This window comes from Psittacula echo (genome assembly GCF_963264785.1).
Source record: "Psittacula echo genome assembly, chromosome: 4".
In the NCBI taxonomy this organism is placed as follows: Eukaryota; Metazoa; Chordata; class Aves; order Psittaciformes; family Psittacidae; genus Psittacula; species Psittacula echo.
This window is the reverse complement of record NC_137738.1, coordinates 22,009,513-22,030,621: the sequence shown is the minus strand read 5'-3', so window position 1 is coordinate 22,030,621 and position 21,109 is coordinate 22,009,513. Positions and strand designations below refer to the sequence as shown.

The following is a 21,109-nucleotide window of genomic DNA, read 5'->3' as shown; positions in this document are numbered from 1 at the left end:
TGTTATTTTTTTTTAAGATGGGCAGGCTTTGATCTCCCTTTAGAGCATGGCAAGGAGAGGAAGAGGTGCAAGTCACAGGAGGAATGAAATATATTTGTCAGACTCATTTGTTCACCCTGAGGCTTAGCTCAGCACTGGCTGAATACACAGTCATTTTCCAAACTTGACTTTCTACTGTCAAGCCTTACATTTATTGAACGCTTCTCATATCATTTTCAGAGTTGAATAGGAGTTCAAAATGTGCTGCAAACTGCTACACAAAAGGTATCCAAATTACAGGGTCAGTGACTATATTTTCCTTTTTTTCTATTTAGTTGCTTTTCTTTTATATTTCATCATCCACAGGGAATATGCACAGGAAAAAAAGACCTGGGAGGCCAGGGACCGAAGAAGGGAAGAGAGGGACTTGAGAGCAAGATCCAGAGGGAAGAGAGAGCTGGTGGGAAACACGGAATGTTGGCTTTAACTGAAGGTATTCCCCATTTTGACAGTCAATTTCTGCTGAAAAATTTACTGATAAATGTATACACAGACATACACATATAAATGTGCATGTAAAAATTAAATGGCAATTAAAGCAGAGACAGAAAGATAATGATTTTACCTTCCATCTCTGCTAATTATTTCCTTATGCACTAAACACACTCAACCCAGGCACTGCACATATGTGCACTCATTGACAAAGTCCCAACTGTCAACACAAAATGATACACCCCCATGACCACAACCAAAATGGTTACACTGGCCAACTAAAACATAATTGTGTGCAACTGCTGCCAGATCCCAAGCTGACATGCAGCCCATAGGGTTTCACTGAAGTCAGCGGGGCTGCATGGTGTGTTAAATGAGCTGGGCTGCCAGGGTTGTCCAAAGCTGTACTCTGATAAGTGGTAACAGCAATGAAGTACTGAGAGCCACTCCTGCTTTCGTGTACAGCTGTATCATTCTGTCGCAGCTCCAGGAGAAATCCTGGACTGCAACAGAAGAGACTCCAAAACATGCACAGTGATTGTTAATTAAAGAGTAATAGCTCTCGTGCACAATTTAAATCATACACAGTTATATGCTCTCCCTTCGCAGCTTCATGACAGACTACCACAGATGGTGGGACTGTAGTAGGCATTAAACTGCATATAATTGCAGAATACTATTTTTTCCTTTAGATATCTCAATAAACCAATGCAACCTCCTATATGACAGCTGTATGTGACACGTTAGAGCATTTCATGTTCTTTCATTACTTTTAGTCTCTTCCTCTGAGGATGAACTGTGACTTCTCAAAGCTTTTAGGATGAAGGCAAGCACAGCTTTAAAATGCATAACTGATAGTAATTTCACATTTTCTGATTATCCTTCAAGTAGAAAGAAAAACACCATTTTGCACCAGAAGACTGTGACTAAAGTTTGAGGACTGTTGAAAAATTACAGAATGGCAGAATTTAATTTAGATTAATTAATTGTCATGTAAAATTTTTATCCACCTAGTTCTTTTCAACTTAAAAGACTAAGTTTCTTGAGTAATCTGGTTTCCTTTTCCTATTGTACACAATGTGGAGCTTTTGGTGTCTAAGACATTTCCCTCTTTCTGTCCAGCTGCCGACCCCACCACGCTGGGACCTACAGCACTTTCTGTGCAGTCATCACTGAAGCAGCTTGAATACAATCAGCCCAGTTACAGCCCCTTCGGAAAGATGCCTGTTGAAGCTTTCCTTCACCCTGTATATTGACTCTGAGACAACATATTTCAAACTCCTGGAAGCCTGACTTCCTCTGGCCACTCTGCATAAATAGGAAACCAGTTATGAACCTCCTCATGATGCAGTGCACCCCCACCTCTGTGAATACTTTTCCCACTCTGCGCCTGCATTGCCAGCACACCAGCATAGAAGATACACTCCATGCTTTGAGGAATCGCCTGTTGATTGGTCTTGCTGTACTAAGATGTGTATGTAAAAACTGTGTTACCTTTGCTAGGATGTTGAAACAAGACTTTGTGATCCTAGTGGATTAAATCATAAATATAATAAACTCAGTATTTAGAAGGATAGACTTTATCCTTATCTATGAAACTATTACAGTATGAAAAAAAAATCATTTTTTGGAATTATTTTTGGAGCGGGAGAACGAATAAGCAGACAACTCAAACAAACATTTGGCAAGAACTTCAAAAACATGCAGATGGCAAATCAGTCTGATCACCAAGAGAAAAACAGACTGTATCCTCTGAAGTGCAAAATAATGTAAAATACAGGAGGTCTTAAATTCTTTCAGCAGCTCTTTTACAAATGTCTTATTTTTATCAGCATTTGAAAGTTTGAAACCTGATCTCTTTATAATGAGTTTTTAAAAGACCCAGTGCCTGAGCTTGAAGCACACAGATTCAGTGTAAAAACAATCACTGATTAAGGAATAATTTTTTAAAATATATTCAAAAGATACTTTCATTTTAGGTTGGTGGTAGCTATTATGAAATTCTTGTTCAACTCCACAAACATTATTAGCAGGAGAACAACAGCTTGGAATTAAAAATGAACACAAATCTGAATACTTCATTATTCTGTAACTGAAGCACCACCGACTTTTCCTTAGCATTTGGAGAACAAATGTGCATGAAATCTAAAGGAATAAATATACTCTGAAAACACACTGAGCTGATGATATTGAGAAAGTAAAATGTTCCTTTTGATGAGAAAACAAAACCACTTTTGAGGTTAACTCTAACTATTCACATAGTTTCAATGAGTATTTTTTTTCGTAAACAAGTCATAATTTGTGCCCTTCACTTTAAAAGCAAAAGTACATTACATTTTTCTCCTTCAAATCTTATTTAGAAGGACAGATTACCACAGCAGTTTCAAATGAGATCTGTTGGAAATACCACAGCAAGGTCTGCTACATACAACTAATCTACGGTAGCCGAAGCAGGGATTTCTTGAAAAATCTGCTGTGGAAAATATACAGGTATACAAATGGTCTGTTGTAATAAGAACAACTGATGGGTCCTGAAGTTTATACTCTGCCTTCTCTTCCATCCCTCTGTATCCCCACTCATTTCCTTATGGACAATATGAGAAATGGAAATTAATGACGGAGGAGATCAATTGTGGTGATGTAAAAAAAAAAAAGTAAGAAAATCTTACAGGCATGATCTCTCCTCAGCAGCTGCATTCTTGTACAAACATTCAGCCATTGTTCCTGCCCATTATTATATTTACCTCCCTCTCCATGTGGGCTTTCCTAGAGTTTCAAATGTCACTGAGGCTGAAGGCAGAGTCTTTAACAAGTCTCTGCTTCCTGCCATTCTATCACCTGTAAGAAGTGAATACCATAGTGGTCAATTTCTGTAATACCTAAATCTCACCCACTTGTTAATTTCAACTCTGAATTGCCTTAATTTGTAATTGCAGGGAAGGAGGGATTGGCTTTGAAATTATTATTGGTTTTTTTTAATCACCAATAATTTCGTAAAATACATACTCAGCTTCGAGGAAATTTTTATCTGTAATTTAAGTTAGACTTTCAGCAGCAATTGGTGCAAATAGATTTGCTTTGCATTCCTCCTGCTTCGCTGTCTTCGGCTTTTCCAAGACTACAGTTTTTGTAATGTAACTGCTGCTTTTTAGATTCATTTTCAAAAAATGTCACAGAGACCAGAACCTTGACATTTTTATCACTTTCTCTGTTACTCTGTTAAATCCCTTTATGGTGAGCTTACTGGTCCTACAAGCACAGAGTTCACTCCCATGCCAATGCTCATCTCCAGATGAGCAAATAAAAAACCATTTCTTTGCTATTATACTTTATAATCCTACATTCAGATCTTCATTTTCTACAAGTTCCAGCCTTGAAAATACCCAACAATCTTTGTTAAAAAAAAGAAATTAGTGTCTTATTCCCCTTTCATGCAAAGCTCTATGTGTTTAATCAAGCATACCCCCCGCATTTTGCCTTTATATATGCAAGACAAATGTTCATGTTTTCGAATTTTAAAAAGCCATTTTTTTCCATCTCAGTAGTCCACCACATCTGGTTTCGACAGCTCTTCATGTAGTCACACTCAGCAAGGCTTTGAGCGCACTACAAAGTAACGAGTCTCAGTAAGGGTAATGCAACATCTACTAGATAAACAGAGCAGCTGTTAAGAACTTCACAATAGCTCACAGCAGCCCTGAACATTGGGATCTGTTTTACTGAAGGGGTGAGTGTTTCCCAGGACCCTGAGGATATTCACCTGGACAGCAACCAGAGAAAAGCAGAATAACTTAATGCCCTGTACACCTCCAACAGTGAAGTACCACTCCACAGTATGACAGTATTTATGGCCAAGGAAAGACCATTGGAGTTTTTTGTTTAGAGAGGATAAAAAGTGCATTGTACTGCAACGTTAGTTAAAATTAAAAAATGCGAGACTGATTAGTTAAAAATGTGTCAAACTATTTTTAAACTGGGTATTAGGACTTAGAAGACTCGTTCAATCAGAACTTGTCTCTTATGATTTCTTTAGTATCTTTTTTCAGGTTCATAATAGGGTTGAAATTGTCCATCTGACTTTTTTTCTCTTTAACAAGAATTACCCCTGTTTGGAAGCCCCTCCACCCCTTGAATTAAAAACATATTCTCTAAGTGGTAGAACAGATGCACAGAAGGGATATTGGATGCAATACAACATTCAAGACAAAAATCATATCATTTAACTTGAAATGTTACATGAAATGAATCCTAGACAAAGTGTCAAAGAAGTGCCCTGAGTTAGACCAGCTGAGAATTTGACCCGAGGTTTAAAATGAGCTATGGGCTATTTTACTGATGCCAAGCACCTCTGGTTCCCACTGAAGTCACTGGAAACTGTGGATGCTCAGAAGCAATAAAAAGTAAACCATTTTCTACTATTATTTTTCATACTTATACTGTGGGATGATTTGTATCATGAAATAGTATACATTTCCTCAACGTGGCACCTTTCCAGCAACTTTTGTTTCTCAGGCTGCTCCTGATTTTATGCCTTTATACATATATATGTTTCCCAGTAGAAGCCAACATTTAAAAACAATACAGAAATTCCCCTGCCTGAAGAAAGATAGAAAACTGACATGAGAAACTGTGATTACACATGGGAATAATGTTTTTTGAATGACTGTGACAACACATCACGGCGCTGACAGCCTTGCAATCCTGTGCTGTGGCAAAGAAATCCTCATAATGCTGCTGACCTGTGTTTTCTTTTTCAGACCATCTTTTACAGGGCTGTAATCAATTCAGACACTTTATCAGCATCTGTTTATTACTATCTCCCCAACATATCTTTAGTTTTATTACAGTCTCTTCCCTCCCTTAAACTAACTGGACTAAATGTTATTCCTACGTACAGTTCAAGCCCTAAATGACTTCAGTTCCAACATGTTCCCCCCCCCGATCAGTAATAGTCTTTCTCTAATACAATAACTAAAACAACACATAATATTCTAATTCAGATGGGACTTGAGGTAACAGTTCATATCAGCAGTTTGTATTCCAGATCTCCATTTTGCAGTAATTCCTTCCCATTGCACTTGGTTTTACCTTATACTGACTGCTTTTTTTTGTTTGTTTTAATTGAATTACACACTATTGCCCTGGACATTTTTTTTTTCCCCTACACTTAACTCGAAACACATCACAAGTAAATAAAACAAAGCAGCCAAATCTATGATATTTATAGAATTAGCCAAAACAGAAGAAGACAAATCATCTTGCCCTCTTCAAGCGGACAAAAGATTCCTGGGGCCTGTTTGACACTCTTCTGTTCACAAACCAGTATCATTCTCATCATCACCCTGCTTGAATGGGTGCATACACTCCCCCTTCACATTGCTGCCAAATTCCTGTTCTCACCTAAGAGTTCTCCTTCTTTCTCAGGTCTGATGGCACTTCAAGAATGTGATTCCTTTTACCAGGGACTAAGCCCCTCCAGGTGGCCTAGGACACACTGAACTCCAGCTGTTTAGATTGTTTATGTTTATAAAAAATTAATTATTAATTTATTTTATTTTATATTTTATTTTATAAATATTTTATATTTATTAAAATTTTTTTAAAAAATTTATTTATTATTTATAAATATTTTAATATTTTATTAAAATTAAAAATTAATTTATAAAAAATTATTAATTATAATTAATTAATTATGTTTATAAAAAATTATGTTTAGACTGGTAACACTGGAATTTAGGGGCAGGATTCACATCTCATTAGCTGCACAGTCTAGGAGCCAGGTGTCTCAGGTACACATCTTACACCTGTCTCTACATCCAAGCTCTCTCTGCTATCAGGGGACAGAAGGCGGCAGGATGGGGAACCTGACCCATCTCTCTCTCTCCATCGACTATAGGGGAAGCCTCAATAACTACCTTCGTCACCAAAATTTTGTTCAGCTACTGTTAGCAAAGATGAAACCAAATCTTAGCTGTGTCTACACTTTTTCAAGGAGTCTCTATGAATATGTTGAATGACTTGCAGTTTACTAAACACAGGCAGTCTTTTGCTCATCAGAAGTTTCTGTGAAACATGTTTGTTTGCAATTTTACCAGGTAGCTTAAGAGCTCACTGCAAGATTACCAGGCCTGTAGTAAACTGACTATAGGAAAAATAAAAAATTCACCAGTACAGTCAGTGCACATACATACAGAACAGGCTGAGCACAGGCAATTTCAGTTGTATGCTCTTTCCCTGACACCACTAGTCCTACCTTTTATGCAAAGATGTAAGGTACTAAATGAAGGATAATGTATAGCAGTCTTTTCTGTGTTCTGCAATAGGCAAGCTGAAGGTACATTTCAACAGTAAGTAAAGAATAAATTAGAGTTAAGAGATTACTTATATCTGTATCAATACATATTCAAAGAAACACTGAACTTAAGCAATGATTGTTTAATTTATGATTGGTACATACTATAACTTGGGCCAAAAATAAAGGCCACCTAGGAGCAGCTGCTGGTGAGGCATGCAGTGGTCTTTATTCCCAGCAGGAACACTTGACATAAACATGCTAGTGCTCCACACAGCATTTATTGTCAATCAAGTTACAGAGCTATTTAATGGTCTTTTCCCTGAACTTCAAAGAATTAAATTGGATAGGGCCAATTCGTCTCTGGAATCACCTTTCACTCTCCCTACCACATCTGCTGCACTCAAAGGGGGTCCCCCTTAGGCTGACAAAGCTCAGGTTTGAACTTGTCACGCTCTAGGACGGTAAGCCATTTCCAGTCACAGGTCAGTAATTATGAAACTTGCTTCTACATGAGATCAGAGTGAACCTTATTGCCATTACTTGGTTTATATTTGAGAATTTAAATCACTTAAAATTTCTCAAATATGTGCAGAAATTTTTTGTCCACATACTAAAAATACTCTAAAGGGCCTAAAAAGGAATTTAGTAATCTCTTAGAATAAACTATGTTCCAGCAAATGTAACTGGAAGAACTGTGCCTCCTTAGCTTCACTGTGGGTGAAGACAAAGGCAATCTTAACTACCTCTGCTGCAGCTAACACACTGCCCTGGAGGCCTTGACAAGAATCACAAACTAGAGGCTTTAGGAGCAGAGACAGAGATTGTGCGACAAAATCTGGAATGCTTTCAACCGAGAAAAAGTAGGTCTAGGGCAAAATTTCAGTACAGCCAGAGCGACACACTCAACTGCTTATGCTTAAGACAGTCTAATGATATGGGTCGAATTACAAAGAGTGCAATTCAACTGCTGACACAGACAAGTCCTTGACAGTTCCCGAAGATTTTTTTTAAAGCTGTTGATACAGACAACTGTAAATGAGCCAACAGAGAGTGGAGGAAAAAGGAAGGTTCAGTGTTTAGAAGAAAAATTGAAATGTTATGTTATTACTGACAGTGCAATAATGGGCGCCAAAGACAAGACAGCGGTCACAAGAGAACAAGTTATCACTCTCAGTACTCACCTCATTAGTAACTGAAAGAATCGACAGTGCAGAATCACAGTACTTCAGTGCATTGTTTTTCTGGCCAAGATCTTTATAGCACTGAGAAAAAAAGAAACCATGTTTTGTTTGCAATCAGACCACTGTAAGAATACCAGAGTCTACAAATCATAATTTTTAAAGAACTTGGTTACCTTTGCCAAATACACATAATTGTATTTGGAATATCCTGGATGCATTTCTTCCACCTAAATAATAAAAAACAGGAAAGAAAATAGACATAAAACTAGTGTGATGAGATTTATGTGGTCTGCATACCACAAACATCAGACCGAATCATTCCTACTGTGTGTACTGCTGTTTAGCACTTAAAAAAAATCCCAGGAAAACAAGAAAACTCCAAACTCAAACCCTAAACTAGGCACATGAAGTGTTGATACTGAACACAAAAATTTTCTGTTCTCTTTGTTCTCCACTCTCCCTAAGTGCTTTGTAATATCTCAGATCATTCTATTGGATTAATTCACTTACACAGTGGGTTGTAAGACACTGCTCTCTCTAGATTAATATTTATTTCCTTACATAAATATAGCAATCAACTATAGAAATAAACAAGCAACGAACTATTCATGCTTTGTGTAATGGGTTATGAACTGCATTCATCAACTTTATAGTTATTTTTCTTTCAAAGACTCACATCTTCAAGCTCTAGGTTCACCTTTCTTTGTACATTACCATCTTCTGAAAAGTTCAGACTGTTAAAAAACTTCAAGATTGTCTTCCTTTTAAAACACATCAAGGGTGAAGTTCTAGATGACTGGAAAAAGGGAAATATAACCCCCATTTTCAAGAAGGGAAAATGGATGACCCAGGGAATTACAGACCAGTCAGTCTCACCTCCGTGACTGGCAAAATCCTGGAGCAGATTCTCCTGGAAGACATGCTAAGGCACATGAAAAACAACAAGGTGCTTGGTGACAGCCAGCATGGCTTCACTAAGGGGAAATCCTGCCTGACCAATTTGGTGGCCTTCTAGGATAGGGCTACGGAACTGATGGACAGGGGCAGAGCAGTTGACGTCATCTACCTGGACTTGTGCAAAGCCTTTGACACTGTCCCACATGACATCCTTGTCTTTAAATTGGAGAGACATCAATTTGATGGGTGGATCACTCGGTGGATAAAGAACTGGCTGGATGGCCACACACAAAGAGTTGTGGTCAATGGCTCAATGTCCAGCTGGAGACCAGTAATGAGTGGTTCCCTCAGGGATTGGTGTTGGGACCGGTCTTGTTCAACATCTTTGTTGGTGACATGGACAGTGGGATTGAGTGCACCCTCAGCAAGTTTGCCGATGACACCAAGCTGTGCGGTTTGGTTGATACCCTGGAGGGAAGGGATGCTATCCAGAGGGACCTTGACACGCTTGTGAGGTGGGCTGATGCCAACCTGTTGAAGTTAACCATGCCAAGTGCAAGGTCCTACACCTGGGTTGGAGCAATCCCAGGCACAGCTACAGGTTGGGCAGAGAAGAGATTCAGAGCAGCCCTGCAGAGAAGGACTTGGGGGTGTTGGTCGATGAGAAAATGAACATGAGTCGACTTCAGTGTGCACTCGCAGCCCAGAAAGCCAACCGTATCCTGGGCTGCATCAAAAGGAGCGTGACCAGCAGGTCGAAGGAGGTGATCCTGCTCCTCTACTCTGCTCTTGGGAGACCTCACTTGGAGTATTGTGTGCAGTTCTGGTGTCCTCAACATAAAAAGGACATGGAACTGTTGGAACAAGTCCAGAGGAGGGCCACGAGGATGATCAGGGGACTGGAGCACCTCCCATATGAAGACAGGCTGAGAAAGTTGGGGCTGTTCAGCCTGGAGAAGAGAAGGCTGCGTGGAGACCTCATAGCAGCCTTCCAGTATCTGAAGGGGGCCTACAGGAATGCTGGGGAGAGACTATTCATTAGGAACTGTAGTGACAGGACAAGGGGTAATGGGTTCAAACTTAAACAGGTGAAGTTTAGATTGGATCTAAGGAAGAAATTCTTTACTGAGAGGGTGGCGAGGCACTGGAATGGGTTGTCCAAGGAAGTTGTGACTGCTCCATCCCTGGCAGTGTTCAAAGCCGGGTTGGACACAGCCTTGCGTGACATGGTTTAGTGTGAGGTGTCCCTGCCCATGGCAGGGGGGTTGGAACTAGATGATCTTAAGGTCCTTTCCAACCCTAACTATTCTATGATTCTCTATTCTCTAGTTCTATTCTAGATCTATTCTCTAGTTCTATGTAGAAACTTGTATGATGAGAATCTTAATTATCTACTAACCAAGAAGCATCTTTAATCAACAAACAACTTCTGAGAGAGGAAAAATTCTATCAGTGAAACTTGAAGTAGCCATAATCCTTTGACCAAAGCAATGCCGCTTTAGAGATTATTCATATAAAAAACACTAAAAGACAGATTTATTTTATTCATGTGGTGTTTTCTCATAACTGTGCGTTGAAGTAGAATGGCCACGAACACGGACCTATATGACAAGAGTTTTCTATTTCACTATAAAAGTAATTTCACCTCCCCAAATAAGAAAGGCTTCTACTGAAATTCAATGGAAAGAGCTTCAGTTCAGAAAAAGAAGAGTGTCACAATGTCAAAGTTTTCCTTGCTTATGTTAACCCTCCTATAGAAATGGGCAAATCATTGGTTATTGAGACAATTTGTTTCAACAGCGTAAGAACTCAGCTACATTCATCTCACATTAAGTGCAATAAATATTAATCATGGCAAGTCATTGAAGAATTCCTTAAAACTAAAGAAAGAGAAGAAGAGTGCTAGCCACTCATCTGCAAACTAATTTTAAAACAGAAAATAAAAAAATACTTTACTAGTACAGAGCTCTGTGGTATTTAGGAGAGCCCAGGATTTATAACTACTGAGCATAATCTGTTGAGCAGACATCTTGACAACAGTCACATACAGCAGCTGGTAAACAGTCACACAGGAAAACCCTTGGCTAGGACTTACCTTAAGGAAATTCTGCAATGCTTCTTCTACTGTTGAAGTTGGTGGAGTCCCAAAGAGAGCAGCAGCTACCTTCTTTTCAATCCAAGACAACTGAGCTACCTATAACAATAACAATAATATGTATATATCTATATCTATATTCTTTTGAGATACATATATACATATCAAAAGTCTTTAGGTTTGCTTCTCAGTTTTGGAATAAATATTGTCCTGTGCCACTGTACTACTTATACAATCTATTTTGCAAAAGAACCTGTAAAGGAATGTTTTATACAGGCCATTTGCCAAAGCACAGTCTTTTAGATTTTTAGATTCTGTTAACAGGAAAATATACATATTAAGAAATACATGACAAAACATCAGCATCATTAATATGAGATTATTCCAATGCATAAAGCTTAAAGTACAGTTTAGATTTCATAAGACCTTGCAATTTTTTAAAACCTAAGGCCAGAAATAGTGCTTTAAACCTGCTAAGGTTTTCATGAGACGTTCAGTTTAGCACGATAGTCCATGTACTTATGAAATGCTATTGCTACAGTCAAAACGTAAGTGCTTTTGGTGCTTGTAAAACAAGTTCATTTATTACACAGAAGCTAGTGACAACCACTGTTAAGAAATAAGCTTCATATTTTCCTCTTCAAATCTGACAAATAACACTTGCCAAAGACCTCATTTCAGAAACATGGGCTGCTGTAAAAGAAGTTTAGGGAACTGTGATACTGCCACACAATATATGTGACTTCCTCCCTTACACGTACTGACAATCAACAGAAACTGCTCTGGTTACTGCCGTAAGGAATTTGGCTCCCTCACCAAACCTGGTGAAACACACCTCAAATCCCTAATGAAGGATGGAGCTGCTAAGAAATGCAGTATGAAACTTCTTCTCAGTGAGGGTGACAGAACACTGGAACAGGCTGCCCAGGGAGGTTGTGGAGTCTCCTTCTCTGGAGACATTCAAAACCCGCCTGGACACATTCCTATGTAACCTTATCTAGGTGTTCCTGCTCTGGCAGGGGGATTGGACTAGATGATCTTTTGAGGTCCCTTCCAATCTCTAACATACTGTGATACTGTGATACTGTGGAGCCTGTTTAAATGGAGAAGTGAAGCCACCCGCTTCAGACACTTTACTACCTCTGTAAAGGAAAGTCAGGACTTTATTCCTTCACATCAGTATTTGAACCACAGCACTGACGGCTTGTGTCACAGTGTGGGGCCGATTTTAAAAATGATAAAAAAACAAGGTTCCATAGCAATTTCTGGCCTGGTCTATGCAGAGGCAACGCACAGAAGGGATACACACATGCAAAGAAAGAGAGCCTCTCATCAGAGAGCTGGAGGTGAAATATGAGTCACAGAGACAGCTCTTTTTCAGAGGAAACTGCAATTCAAATAACAGAGTTGAGCCTTGAACTCAAATCTGTCCTACTGCTGTAAAAATTAAAGTGGCTTTGGATAGCTTTAGTTTACATCCGCCTCATTCCCTGGCTTCCCAATCTTGTCAGGGCTGCTGCTGCTCCTCCCACCCTCTCCAGCTAAATGCAGCAACTCAGTAGATGTCAGTTAATTATGGTAAAATACAAGAATCCATCCACACATAACTACCCACACCTATCAACCAGAATACTTATCTTCTAAAGAGACACTAAGCTCTATGCATTTCTTGTTGCAAACTGCCCCCAAAATACCATTGCAATGAGTACAAATACAGGCCAGCATGCAACAGGAAAAGGCGTAGGACTGTTTTTCCATCTGCCCCAAATGACTCTAGCTACATAAGACCAATATTGCTTGGAGACAGAAGGGATCCCAGTCAAGTCTTGCTGGTTGTTCAGCAGAGTCCAATGCCTTATTTGTCAAATGCCAACAGTAAGTCTTTCCCACAAAACCACTAAAAATTGTATGTCAGAGAGAAACAATATTAAGGATGCTTCTCTCTCTCTCTCTCTCACATATCCCACTGTTGAATTCTCTTCTAAGGGAATAAAGTGTGGTTTACAAATGCTTTCCAACAATCCCACAGTTCTTATTCATTGAAGCAACAAGATGTTTCCCCTCTCTGCACTGCAGTGCTTTCATACTGTGTTAAAAACTGCAGCACAGAACGCTGCACAGAAAGCATGCTAGTTAAAACTTCAAATTGTAGGTATGTATTTAATTCCCTCACACACTTAATTTCCCCAGCTGTTCTATAGTTTCTGAGGCATATTCCACAAGAAATTAAAAAGGATTTTTGCAAAAGTATTGTTTTCTTCATGCCAATCTACTACTGCAGGATTCTTTTGGAAGAGGAATTTCCATATTTCTAGGTTCATCACATCAAGACAGAGGCAGCTTACAGACGAAGAGGGGAAAAAATAAAAGGGAATGTATATGCACATACACTGCACAGATACAATTACCACACATGTGTCTGCTGTTATGCAATAGTGAGGAAACAAAATTGCAGTTTTTCCATGTGGAGTTACAATTACCTATTGAAAACACAAGTTCTTTCTGGCAGTTGTTTTCTTTTCTTACAAGATTTAATCAGAACAGATTTACTGAGGTTTGTCATTATTTTGTCTGGCTTAGGTGCTGCTTTGCATTATTCAAACTTTTAAAAGTGCAAACATATATGCACTTGGCCATTTTTATACTACAAATCCCACCAATCTAAAACGTTTATAAACTTTCATGTTTAAAAGTGAAATGCATCTATGCACAATAGTGAGTTTTCTGTAAGCTGCGCTGGCTGCAGCATTATACATTGTGACTATTACACAGATAGTCTGAGTTCCTGAATGTTTTCAGCAGTCAGCCTTACATGCCACTGGCTTGAATTCGCTGCAGCTAACTCCAGACATCCATAAATGAAGTGCCTTGCTTATGTGAGTTGTCCAGGTTCCCTGCATGGTCAATACAGTGAAAGGCAATCTCCCTTTATGTACACTAGTCTGGGATGAACACTCGTCTCTTTCTCCTCTTCAACTACAGAAGGAGCACAGACAATTATACCTTGTGGATAGCTGAAGAGAGATGAGGTGAATCCTATCACAACAGCTGAACAACACCCCACCTGAGTCAGTCTGCCCCCTCCTATGACTGAGGTGGGACAAATGGAAAAGACCTGTTTTATGCAAGACACAAAATTGTGTCCTGGAGCAACAGTAATGAACAGGAAATTACACCCTTTGCCTAAACACACACAAGCACAAGAGTCTGTAATTTGTAATAACTTTATTAGAGTATCTTACGCCACATCCAGTGAAATGGAAACATCATTTCTACTATACCAACTAACTTTATTAAACATTCTCTGGGTGTAAGCAAGCACAGGCAACAGAAACCTTGGTGTAACATGCTCTAGAGTACTGCAAATTTGACTTCTGCAGTCAAGGTTGAAGTTAGCCTGGAGAAGAGAAGGCTGCATGGAGACCTCATAGCAGCCTTCCAGCATCTGAAGGGGGCCTATAAGGATGCTGGGGAGGGACTCCTCACTAGGGACTGTAGTGATAGGACACGGGTTAAAACTTAAACAGGGGAAGTTTAGATTGGATATTAAGGAGGAAGTTCTTTACTGTAAAGGTGGTGAGGCACTGGAATACGTTGCCCAAGTAAATTGTGACTGCTCCATCCCTGGCAGTGTTCAAGGCCGGGTTGGACAAAGCCTTGCGTGACATGGTTTAGTGTGAGATGTCCCTGCTCATGGCAGGGGGGTTGGAACTAGATGATCTTAAGGTCCTTTCCAACCCTAACTAGTCTATGATTCTAGGATTCTAAGGTTATTCCAAATAGTGCAAAGCATATCTGGAGCACCATACAAAATCAAGAACCAGGAGACTGTAACTCTCATCAGCTTCAGCAGAACCATAATTTCACTTAATGCAAGTTTCAAGAATGGTATAGGACAGCAGAAAATAATAAAAGCAGCTTCTCCAGCAAGTAATAGCTACAACAACAACAAAATTAAAGAATGAAGATTGTCCTTGCCCTAGAGATGATTTCCAAACCTAAAGTGAGTTTTGGTTTTTTAGGTCTCCCAAGTCCTGACGTCAGTCTTCCCAGCAGCTGGAAAATTCACAAAAGCACTGCAAGGAACAATGTGTTTCCATAGAATATCAGGTTATAATTTATTGGGTCACAGGAGGAACATCGCTCCCCAGCTGCCATGAGGAGAGCTGGTCCCACTCTCAAGAGCAGGAAACAACAGCATGAGGGACCTTCAATCAAGTCCTGAACTTCCCTAGGGCTGGAGGGGAGGGAGTGGTCATTACAGCCTGGCCTCTGCCAAGGAAAGGAGGCCACTCTTCAGTATCTCAAAGCTAACGCAGACGCTTGTCTCAAAGTTTCTCATATACATCTGTCAAACAGCAAGCTCTCATCCATTTATTCTACTCAAATCTCTACTAGTACCAAAGATGGAAGAAAGCCACCCGCAGAGTTAGCCTGCAACTGACCATAAAGTTCATACCCAGCAAGCTCCTATCAGGCCTCTTGTTCCTCTGAAGACCAACACAGATTTTCTGTTGTTCTATTGTTCTCCCCTAAGTACTGGGAAAAGGGATTTCCTAAAATCCCTTTCACTTCCTTAGCCTAGGATCAGCAAAAATCACATATGAACCAAAACACTAGTTGGAGTCTGTTTTTCTGTCTCCTCATCTTTTGATGAGATGCAAACCCTGCCCATTGACAACTCTTTTAAAATCCCAGATTTCAGCTGGATTGAAAATTCAGCCAATTCACTGACTTACAATCCTAAAGAATTATTTCCTCCGATGTTTCCCTCCTAATAGGTCACTGAAGACAGATCACACAGTTGTCTTTCATACAGGAAAATCATCCCATTGATCCAGCTTCAGTAAAATACTAATGGCATTTACTTATATTAAATGATTATACAATGTTTTGACTTCTGGAACAGATTAAGTAACTGGACAGCAGTTTTCAAACACTAGCTTCCAACACAAATATTCTCTTTCTTGCCAGCTAAGGAACCAGGACAGTCTGCACAGGCATTTAGGCATTTATACAACTTGAATTCCCTGGGCTTTTCACTTTCCAGTAAGGGGAGCAGACTTACAGAGCATACAGACAAAGGAACTGAGTCAATTTGTTTCCTGATGTACAGATACTGGATAAACCAGTGATGCATTCAACACACGGCATGTATCCATCAAAAAGAAAATCCCAAGAAATCTAACTTTTAACATCCCACTAGCCTTTACCAGTGGCTCTGATCCAGATCCAGAAACACACACTCACTGTTCTGTGCCAGTCCTGTAACAGCAAGTAGCCATAAGCCTTAACTAGACACATACTCCATTTTAAAAGTATTCTAAGCATTAAAACACTAAAAAAGCCCACAAACACACAATCGTAAAGGATTATTAGATAATTGCACTCAAAACTCTAAGGAAAGAAAACTGATTCCTATATACCAACAACCACACATCAATTCACTTCCAATAAATATTTCTTGCTGCTCTGATGAACAAAGTAGTTTTTACTTGCCCTCAACAAAGCTGAAACTGGAAAGGCTCTAAATACTGCACTTATTTTAAATTGCATGAACCAACCCAAGCATATATTTAAAATATTATGCCTTCCCTAAAAGATATGTAATTAACAAAGCCTGGTTTTGTCACACAGGGCCAAGCAGACAAAATTTCATCCACTACCAAAGACATTTTAAATGAAAATTATTTTGCTGCCATTGCTTTTCTTTGGAATAGTAACATTTCTTTTACATACTAAACACTGATTTACTTTACTTACTAGATAAAGTATCTTCATTGCACTTTTACGGTAATCTTCTCTTCCTAAAATTCTCACTAAAGCTACCCTGGAAAAAATCACCACTGAGCAGAAGTTCATATCAGCTCTGGAAAAAGGAATAGTAAAACAATACTTGTTAGAGTTATCCATTAGGAGTGGTGTTCAGTTATGTTTGCTCAATGCATAAATAAATCAAGGTTTTTTTCTCCCTTGTTGCCTTTGAAAAACAAACCAAAAAAGATTAGAATTGTATGTGGCTTCTTGCATACACAGACAAGTCTCACAGGCAAAATTGTGCCCATTGTGACATCTACGAAATGATTAGTGAAAGTCTTGCCTACCTGATTGTGACTGCAGAAGTAATTTTTAACAAAGCTGAGGCGATACACACATAAGAACAGAATCTTCCCCTTTTGTGTATCTCCTGGCTTTATAATGGTAACAGAAATAAGAAACAGCAAACATTGTGTTTTGGACAAGGTGAGACATAATTCTGGATGTTCATTAAAGGCAAAGCCTCACTAATGCAAGGCAGTGAAAACGCAGCTCATGCACCTCCTGGAAGGTGCTAGAACACTTGGCATCAGCTTGAGATCTGGCCCAGCAAGAAAAACTGCTGAGAAAGAAATTTGGCATTGCCATACCGTTGCTCTGCAAAGGACTGTGTTACACTGAGGGAAGGTGAGAAATGGCAGTCTCTGGCAAAATTTCTGGCAAAAATTACAGCAGAACTACACAAATCAAAAGTTTTTACTAGTACAGCACAGAGTTTCTGGATATAGGTTTCAGCCATCAATAAATCTCCTCAATTTGTCCCCAGTATACTTTTAACCTAGAAGTCTGTTCATTTGTGAAAATGAACTGGAACCTTGAGTTACAACACTTGAAGCATCCCCTTTTACACTCTTTTATGCTATACCTATTTTTTTCTTTCAGTTTGTGAGCCCAAAAACAGTGCTAGAAGGTTGTAATAAGATCCCCCCAACATTAAATGGGGAATGAATAGAAAATATCTGACTCTACTAGGAAGACTTAAGTACATCAGCTTTCCCCAAGGTGTTATCAAAGCCTGTAAAATATCAAATACTAGGTATCTTTTTTTTAATTAAGCTGTTTCAGTAAAAGAATATGTGACTAAAATTAGACAATAACACCTCTGAAAGCAATACTTATGAAAGAACAAATATTGTGGCCAATTCTAACTTGACCCCAAAGTCAGCTAGACTAAATGTAAAAACTAACCTTCTTTCCTTAGTCATCCCTTTTTCTTCTTTAATTTCCTCACACTGGACAACACAGCCTTCCCAGCCTCAACTGCAGCCAGACTAAACAGAAAAAACAGAGGGTCTAAGAGGAGCATCATCACTCCATCTACAGGTACCAGTACAGAGTACAGAGAATGAGTAATAAATGAAGTTTTCAAGCACCCTATCATAATCCCATATAACGTATTTGGAACCAATGCCACAGCTAAGAGTCTACTTTTGGGGTAGTTACCACAACATGAAACACCACAGTCTACAGAACAGGACCAAGGAATCTGCCACATCTCCACAAGTTCCTACATGTACCTACATCACAGGCACAGCCAAAACCTGTGTTAGAGGATCAGCACAGAAACCTACTCATGCAGTCGCTAAAACAAATGAGGATATGATTCTATGATCACCAGCTTCACTGGGCTAGGATTAAGATCTAGCATCCATAGTAGAACCTCAAAATTAACATTGCCAAGTGATGGCCTCATCCTGCTCCTGAAAGTGTGCGAAACATAGAAGTTATAACAAAATGCATTCAGTCCTATACTTTTATTTATTTGTACTATGAAAACTTGTTTTAAGTGTTTCAAGTTACATTTTGTCATGGCAATCATAGAAAGCAAGAATTAAAAAAAAAAGAAAATCAGAAACGAATACTTAAGTATTTCAGTGGCAACATCTGTTTAGGTGGATTGTTTCACTTAATAAAATGCAGGTCAGGTCATACCCTACAGCAAATGCTAATCTATGACTTTAACGTTCAGTGAGGAAGCCCTGCATAGGTGTTACAAGTGTGAAACATGAGTTTGTAATGATACAGTGCAACAAACTACATGGATTACTCCGTCAGGAGGTGGTGATTGTCACTGAAATGAAACAAGAATTAAAAGCCAGTGCAACAAGAACAAAGCAAGGTATACTGAGACTACATGTTAAGTTTCCGAAAGTTATAGCTCAAGTGAGAAATAAGCCATGAAAAACATCTGGGAGTATTTGACATATACAGAAGCTGCATTCAGCTATTGGACACAACACGGTATAAAATTGATTAAGGAATCACTAGTGAGAGAGATGCTCTTCAGAGGCATAGCTAGCATATTCTAGGACAATCTTCAGCAACTCACTTTTGCATAGCTAATGCTGATATTCAAGAATACAATGTGATGAAAAGCAAAATTAAAAGCTCTTTGAAAAAGTTGGTGTCATTCCTCATTCAAATCAACTGAGAAAAAATGTAGTTGTCAAAAGTTCTTTAAAAGTTAAATGCATGATCCGAAAAAACTGCTGAAAGATTACTTTGCATTAAGTCTTGCTGCAGATAAAGACAATGTCTACAATTTATTACAGCAACTCCTTCCCAGTTTGCAGGCACTTTGTAGTGACTGGCACTGAAAGCAGCTATAGGAAAAAGGCAGGGTTGGAAGTCACTACACATTAGCAGTTATTGTTCTGAGAAACCTCCCAATGATCTTTTACAGCATAGGCTATGCAAGAACATTTTATTCTGGTGAAAGATTCCTTACAGCGCTAGAGATGGACCAATAAGGATAGCCACCTGAACCATCAAAGATGTGAGCTTAAGAATAATCCAACTCATATTACAAGCACCATTTTTCTAAAAATAATAATAAAATTACTCCACAGCTAAATTTGTAAACCAATTACTTTAGTTTTTCATATATAAACGCTTAGCACTATATCATTAACACCATTTTTAAAGCACCTGTTGCGTTGGCATAGTAAAAACTGTCTCTTGCAAAACGTTTGGACAAATTAGAGAGATTTCTATGCCTGCATCTTTGTTGTGACATTCTCCTGGAATTTACCAGGCCACTATAGTATCCTTGCTGCCACAGACATAATCCCATGGCATGCAGATGCTTTTAACTCCAGTTATGGATGGGAATAAAGTTACTAAAAGGCTATGGTAGCAGAAAGTTTGTGGCAGAACAAAAGACTGAAATGAAGAAGTCACCCTTCCTCCATTCCAAATGTCAATTACTTTTCATTCATACATTCAGATAAGAACTGAATACAACGAGGGACACACAAGCACAGCTTACTTAATGTAAGGAATGGCCAGCAGTTAACATCAGACATGTGGAAGTTAATTCAGGAAATGTTAATGTAGTGCTTCATTTAGCTCAAAATACCTACTTCAATAAATACCTACATTGTCTTAAGTCCCACTATTTCATTTCAAATGAATCATCACTTTTCAGTATACTCAATTCATATGTTAGATAAAATCCAACTTACTGAATAGCACCATCTTCCATTTAGGTAATATAAAAAAGGATCTTGAGGCTTAAGTTCAATTGCTTTGTCTAGATGCTCCTATTAGAAAGAAAATCAGAGTCACTTTTGGTGTTTGTTTATGAGTGTGTTTACATTCTAGGAAGTTTGCTGCAAATTATATACAAATAAAAAAATTCTCTTTGCTGCAATTCTTTTCTAACAACATAAAAAATATTTCAACCAGCAAACCCCTTCCTCATGGAGGGAAACCACAAACAACATTATTTAGCAACTTTGCACACAATGCAAAAAGGCATGCTGTATTTACAACATGACTACACAGCTCTAAAGGTCAAAGCACTCGAGAACTTTTGTCTTTACAAGGCAACAACTTCCATTAAATTCACTTTATTTACAGTTAGTATTAGGAAACTGTCACACACCAAATCAGTGAGAAAGCAACCACCATTCTCTTTGACAGATCTTACATGCCAGCACCCATCACTGAAACATAGTCTCTTCCACCTTGGAATGCGACTGCCCCAGTTAAATGGTACATGACACAGAAAATTGTTACTATAATGTGAAATTCAGAAAATAAAATGGTTCTGTTTACACTGAAACCGTAAAACATAGAAAGTATCTAATGAGGTGCTTCTTCCAAAAACATTTTCATTAGCTATCATGAGTATCTTTCTTTCTCTCTCTAATTTACTAAAGAAAGCTGTTATTGCTCAACTTGAGTTAGAAGAAAAAATAGGTTACTTCACCCCTAACTAGCATCTGCTTCACAAAATAAATTTTACTTCTAAAGTTTCATTCCCCTTCCCCCAATATCTGTTTTCCTAATTAAGCCAGTCACTAAAATATCTGAGTAATACAGATCTAAGACCCCATTGTTTTATCATTT

The 21,109-nt window shown here is 38.7% G+C and overlaps 1 protein-coding gene across 1 annotated transcript in view; it reads right to left on the bottom strand.

Moving 5' to 3' along the window:
* Window positions 1-21,109, bottom strand: part of RMDN2 (regulator of microtubule dynamics 2) — a gene marked incomplete at both ends in the record, with an annotated part of 48,364 nt that overhangs the window by 2,659 nt on the left and 24,596 nt on the right. Inside the window, 4 exons of the mRNA XM_080616628.1 lie at window positions 7,948-8,028; window positions 8,121-8,174; window positions 10,940-11,038; window positions 20,221-20,298. Of these exons, the coding sequence (XP_080472754.1) occupies window positions 7,948-8,028; window positions 8,121-8,174; window positions 10,940-11,038; window positions 20,221-20,298 (312 nt within the window). The remainder of the gene's footprint in view (window positions 1-7,947; window positions 8,029-8,120; window positions 8,175-10,939; window positions 11,039-20,220; window positions 20,299-21,109) is intronic.